Genomic DNA, 6,702 nt, shown 5'->3' on the forward strand with positions numbered 1-6,702 from the left:
AGCAATCCGATATATGTGGAAACTTTACCCCACACCCTGTAGCAAACCCTATACATACCCAAATTGACTGAGAAAGACATGCTCATTAAAAATATGGCGGAGGAACTCAAGAAGCTCACTGGTAGAGTTTAGAGTGTTGAAGGTGGTAAAGGCATTGAAGGTATAAACTAGGAGGACATGTGTATTCATCCGGATGTGGAACTCCCAGAGGGTTACAAACCTCCCAAGTTTGAAATGTTAGATGGAACTGGTGAACCAAAGTACATCTAAGAACGTATTGTGACAAGCTTGTAGCAGTGGGAAGAACGAACAAATCTGCATAACACTGTTCATGCGAAGCCTTACAGGAGATGCCATGTCTTGGTATATCAGTCAAAACCCAAAGAAGTGGGTTAGTTGGGTTAGTATAACATCAAACTTCATGGATAGATTCAGGTTTAACATAGAAAATGCGCCTGATGTTTTCTACATTCAAAATCTCAAAAAGAAGCCAACAGAAACCTTCCCCAAGTATGCCACTCATTAGAGATCATAGGCCGCAAAGGTAAGGCCAGGACTTGAAGAAGAACAATGAACAAGTTCTTTATTAGAGCTCAAGACATGCAGTATTACAAAATGCTGATGGTTATTGAAAATCACAAGTTCTCTGATATCATCAAGTTAGGAGAAAGAATAGAAGAAGGAATTAAGAATGGAATGAAGACCAATTTCGAGGCACTGTGAGCCACGAATATAGTATTGCAATCAGGAGGTATTTCAAAAAAGAAATAAGTAGGTGCAGTGATGGTACCCCTAGGGTCCTAAGTCTCCTCTCACATACTTAGAACCTCCACCCACATATCAACCCTCACTCCGAGATGCCAACAGCCTATTGCCATCTACCATACCTATAGTACTCAACCTGTATATTTCCATTCACCACCATCCGCCCGCCAAAACTACCAAAAACCAAGTCCAAATTTTGACCGCAGACCTCTTAGACAATACACCCCATTTGTTGAACCCATATACCAACTGTACAAAAGACTGAAGGTTGCTGGTTATGTTACTCCCATTTATGCCATTGTTATGGAAAATGCCTCCCAATGGAATAACCCCAAGAAAACATGTACTTATTATTCATGCATGAAAGGTCATATAATTGAGGAGTGTCGCATATTGAAACACAAGATTCAAACGCTGATCGATACTAAGGTCATTCAGGCAAAGTAAACTGTACCAAATATTCGTAACAATCCTATCTCGGATCACAAAGGTGAATGAGTGAATGTGATTGAAACTGACGAAGAATGGGATCAGGAGGGGTCCATCAGACTCATTCGAGAGGGAGATGCTCCTAAAACATCTCCGATCACCCTAACACCAGTTGTGGTACAGACCCAGGTGCCACTTGAAGTTGAGGTATCTACACGCTTCACTGTGATGGTAGCTCCCACACCATCTTACAAGTTTGATGCCATCTCATGAGATTATGTTGCGGAAGCAAGGAGAAAGGTAAAAGCAAAAATGGAGGAACGAGGAAGGAAGATGCATCTAAGCCGCCTGTTGTCAAGACTAGCACTGATGACCTTTGGAGAAAGAGAGTACTCTATTGTTGACCACTTGAATAAAACTCCCACCCAGATATCCATCTTGTCACTGTTGCAAAACTTAGATGCGCACATGAATGCTTTGATGAAGGTATTAAGTGAAGCCTATGTACCCACCAACATCACTAGTGGGGAGATGGCTAACGTGGTTGTACAGGTATTGGAGAGCCACAAAATCACTTTTCATGAAGATGAATTACCACCAAAAGGACTGAGTCACATTAGGGCGCTACACATCACGGTTCAATTTGAAGATAAGTTCATTGCCAGGGTCTTGATAGATGGAGGTTCAAGTCTCAACATATGCCCATTGACCCCTCTGAAGAGACTAGGTAAAGGCTTGCACGAGATATGGGTGGGGAGAATGAATGTAAAGGCATTTGATGGATCTCAGAGAGCCACTATTGGAGAAATCAACCTTAGTCTACAGATGGGTCCGACTTGGTTTGATGTCGAGTTCCAAGTGGTAGACATATCTGCTACCTATAACCTAATATTGGACGACCCTGGATACATGCCTTTGACCCAGTGGCTTCAACTCTATATCATGCTGTGAAGTTTGAGTGGAATCATTAGGAGGTGATCATCCATGGAGATGGAAGTAACCCCATCTACACCAATCAGACCGTGCCTATCATCGAAAGCAGAAAAAAGCTAGGCAGAGAAACATACCATCATATTGAACGAGTTAATGCAATTGAAAAGGACTGATGGTGGAGCAACAAGAAAGAAAGCATAATGCTATGGACGGGGTATGAACCCGGCAAGGGTCTCGACAAAAATCTTTAAGGGATTACCAAACCTGTACAACCACAGTACCATGGTACAACTTTTGGACTCGGATATGAATAAACATGGCAAGAATACCAGGATTGGTAACCACCATGGTGTGCTCCTGATTATCTAATTGAACAACCGGTACCACATCTGCACCAGACATTCTATCAAGCTAACATGATGTGGGGATCTAAGGAAGATGAGGTTTTGGCTGGTATGAAGAAGTTGTTTCTAGATGAAGAAGACATTGACTACAGTGCAATTGTTGACGAGGATGAGGAGGAAAACTTTACCATTCAGATCATGGAGGAAGGAGCCATTCTTAAGAACTGGACAGCTGCACCATCCTGGGCTGGTCAAGTTCTTGGGTAGCCTAGCAAACTTAGCATGAATTATTTTAAAAATAATTTTGAGCATTTAATACATTTTCAGTATTTTGTTTTGAAATAATTTCTCGATCCATCGAGTCATACTTGTTGACATATTAAATTTTATTAATGCATTACTTCTTTTCATATTTATTATTATCCTTCTACATTCTTTTCATCATAATTGTTACATTTCATGATGAACCCACGACTGTGACATGTAATGAGTCAAAGCAACATAAGGACAATGATTTAGAGGATCTGAAAGATGATATAATATATAAGGAAATTGTCAGAGAAGTGGAAAACTTTGAAAACAAACCAAAGTCTAATTTAGAAGAAACTGAGGCCGTTGACCTAGGGGATTTTGAAACGGTCAAGGAAACACATATAAGCATTCATCTATCACCGTTAGAAAAGGAAGAATAGATCAGATTCCTACAAGAATATAAAGATATCTTTGCATGGTCCTACAAAGATATGACTGGTTTAAGCACATATATAGTAGCTCACAAGCTACCCACCCATCCCATGTGTCCACCGGTAAAGCAGAAGCTCTGAAAGTTCAAGCCGGATATGAGTTTGAAGATAAAAGAGGAGGTCACTAAGAAAATCAAAGCCAAGGTTCTCCGAGTGGTCAAATACCCGACTTGGTTGGCCAACATTGTGCCAGTTCTGAAGAAAGATTGGAAAGTTAGAGTATGTGTCGATTACCGAGATCTGAATGGAGAAAGTCCTAAGGATGATTTTGCGTTGCCCAACATACATATATTGATTGACAACTGTGCCAAGTATGAGCTCCAATCCTTTGTTGATTGCTTCACAGGATACCATCAAATTTGGATGGATGAAGAGGATAACGAAAAGTCAACCTTCATCACACATAGGGATATATTGTTACAAATGATGTTGTTTGGTTTGAATAATGCTGGAGCTACCTACATGAGAGCCATGACAAACATCTTCCATGATATTATACACAAGGAAATAGAGGTGTACGTGGATAACATTATCATCAAATCTAAAAGGAGTTCAGATCACATAGCAGACCTGAAGAATCCTACAAAATGTGCCTTCGGAGTCCCTGTTGGAAAACTGTTAGGATTCATCGTCAATTGTCAAGGGATTGAGTTAGCCCTATCAAAAGTCAAAGCTATCCAGTAATTGCCACCTCCAAAGAATAAGAAAGATGTGATGAGTTTTTTAGGCGCCTCAATTACATCAGCCGCTTCATAGCACAATCAACTGATATATGTGAGCAAATCTTCAGAATGTTGAGGGATGATGCTGCAACAAGATGAACTGAAGAATGCCAGAAAGCTTTCGACAAAATCAAGGAGTATTTATCTAAACCGCCTGTTCTGGTCCCACCATAATTGGGGAGACCTATGCTGCTTTATTTGTCCGTGTTAGATGGGGCTTTCAGTTGGGTTCTGGGACAACATGATGAAACGGGAAGGAAGGAACATCCAATATGTTATCTGAGCAAGAAATTCACGCCTTATGAAGCCTTGTACTATTTACTAGAATGCACCTACTGTGCTTTGACATGGATATCTCGGAAGTTGAGGCATTATTTATGTTCATACACTATATATATCACATCAAGGATGGATCCGCTAAAATACATCTTTCAGAAACACATGCCTACGGGTAAGTTAGCAAAGTGGGAAATATTGCTAAGTGAGTTCGACATGGTCTATGTAACTTAGAAGGCAGTCAAAGGGTAAGCATTGGTGGATTACTTGGTAGAAAATACCGTGGATGGGGAATACGAACCATTGAAAATGTATTTTCCCGACAAGGAAGTGTAATTTATAGGAGAAGATTTCACTGAAGCATATGATGGGTGGAGAATCTTCTTCGATGGAGTAGCAAACTTCAAAGGAGTAGGCATCGGAGATGTCTTAGTATCAGAATCTGGTCAACATTATCCGGTATCTGCAAAACTAGTTTCCATGCACCAACAATATGGCTGAATATGAGGTCTGCATCTTGGGACTCAGATTGGCTATTGACATGAACATTCAAGAGCTACTGGTAATCGGAGATTCAGATCTTTTGGTATACCAAGTTCTAGGAGAATGGGCTACGAAGAACACCAAAATATTGCCATATTTGCACTGTGTACAAGAGCTGATCAAGAGGTTCACAAAGATAGAATTCAAACATATTCTGAGGATTCACAATGGGTTTGCAGATGCGTTAGCCACTTTGTCTTCCATGACACAACACTAGATAAGAATTTCATCGATCATATCCCAATAGGAATTCATAAGCAGCTAGCTTATTGTGCTTATGTTGAAGAAGAGATTGATGGAAATTCATGGTTTGACGACATCAAGTAATACTTGGCAAAAGGGATAATATCCAAAGCACGCTACCCATACTCAGAAGCACACACTTTGAAGATTGGCCAACAGTTACTTCCAAAGGGGAGGAATTCTGTATAGAAGGACTCCTAACTTAGGATTGTTGCGATGCATCGATGCCAAAGAGGTATCTATATTGCTTAAGGAAATACATGTCAGAACCTGTAGACTGCACATGAATGGTTTCATTTTGGCCAAAAAGATATTAAGAGTAGGGTATTTCTAGATGACCGTGGAAACATACTGCATCATTTATGTTCAAAAGTGTCACCAATGCCAGATACATGCTGACATGATACGAGTACCATCCAATGAACTCAATTCAACAAGTTCACCCTGGCCTTTCTCCGCTTGGGGCATGGATGTCATTAGACCAATCGAACCAGCTGCTTCAAACGGACATAGGTTCATTATGGTGGCCATAGACTACTTTAGAAAATGGGCTGAAGCTGCAACTTATAAAGCTGTAACTAAGAAGGTTGCAGCGGATTTTGTTCGAGACCTCATTGTTTGTCGATTTGGAGTACCAGAGTCAATCATTATTGACAATGCCACCAACCTCAACAGTGATTTGATGAAACCCATGTGTGAAATTTTTAAGATGAAGCATAGGAACTACACAACATACATGCCGCAAATGAACGGAGCCGTAGAAGTCGCCAACAATAACACCAAGAAGATATTGAGGAAAATAGTTGACAATTACAAGCAATGGAATGAGAAGTTACCCTTTGCTTTACTTGAGTATCGCACCACAGTTCACACATCAACTGGGGCAACTCCCTACCTTCTAGTTTATGGTACTGAAGTCGTCATCCCCATCGAAGTAGAAATTGCTTCTTTAAGAATCATACAAAAAGCTGAGCTCAGCGATGCAGAATGGGTACGAAGCCGGCAAGAACAATTAGGTCTCATGGATGGAAAAAGAATGAATGCATGTCACGGTCAAGTCTACCAGAACACAATGGCAAGAGCTTTCAACAAAGAGGTCAGGTCAAGACAATTTGCTTCAGGCAATTAGCGCTAAAGCGAATCTTCCCGCATTAGGATGATTCCAAGGGGAAATTATCACCCAACTGGAAGGGCCCTTACATGATTCACCGGGAATTGACAGGAGGAGCACTTATACTCACATAAATGGACGGAGAGATTTGGCCAAAACCTATCAATTCAGATATAGTCAAGAGATACTATGTTTAAGAATATGTTCACACTTTCTATTTGATGTAACTGAACTATGCTTGACCTGATTCCCATTTAAGAGGGGATACATAGGCAGACCTGCGGGTTCGGTCACATCATAATAAAATTTTCATTTCCCCCATGATCAGAAACTTGAGCAAGATCTCGAGTTTTCCGATTTCATCACGTTTGGAACAACCAAGGAATATGTGTCAAGGAGTATGCATTTAAACTGGGGCAGAATTTTGTGGAGGACCCTCCAAATTTCTAAAGCAAGGAGGTTGCAATGTCTCAAAATGCGTCACAGTCACCAGTTCATCTAAATTATTTGATCTTGTGCATTATCATATATTTCAAAAAACTACATTTCTGAAAAAAATTTACATGCTTATTTTTTGAAAGTTTGTTTTTATG

General features: G+C 40.4%; 1 protein-coding gene across 1 annotated transcript; it reads left to right on the forward strand.

Annotated features, from left to right (window-relative positions):
* The first annotated feature begins 4,705 nt into the window (after positions 1-4,705).
* On the forward strand, positions 4,706-5,082 carry LOC138871108 (uncharacterized). The gene is made up of 2 exons (XM_070148963.1): positions 4,706-4,881; positions 4,935-5,082. Exons 1-2 carry the CDS (start codon positions 4,706-4,708, stop codon positions 5,080-5,082), a joined length of 324 nt encoding a protein of 107 aa, XP_070005064.1.
* The last annotated feature ends 1,620 nt before the right edge of the window (positions 5,083-6,702 follow it).

Source organism: Nicotiana sylvestris, chromosome 6 (genome assembly GCF_000393655.2).
Source record: "Nicotiana sylvestris chromosome 6, ASM39365v2, whole genome shotgun sequence".
NCBI classification, from domain to species: Eukaryota; Viridiplantae; Streptophyta; class Magnoliopsida; order Solanales; family Solanaceae; genus Nicotiana; species Nicotiana sylvestris.

Excerpts from the sequence above, each read along its gene's own strand:
- LOC138871108 (XM_070148963.1), top strand. The coding sequence starts at position 4,706 with ATGGCTGAATATGAGGTCTGCATCTTGGGACTCAGATTGGCTATTGAC. Across the intron at positions 4,882-4,934 it reads GTACAAGAGCTGATCAAGAG|ATGCGTTAGCCACTTTGTCT; the intron begins GTTCACAAAGAT and ends ATGGGTTTGCAG.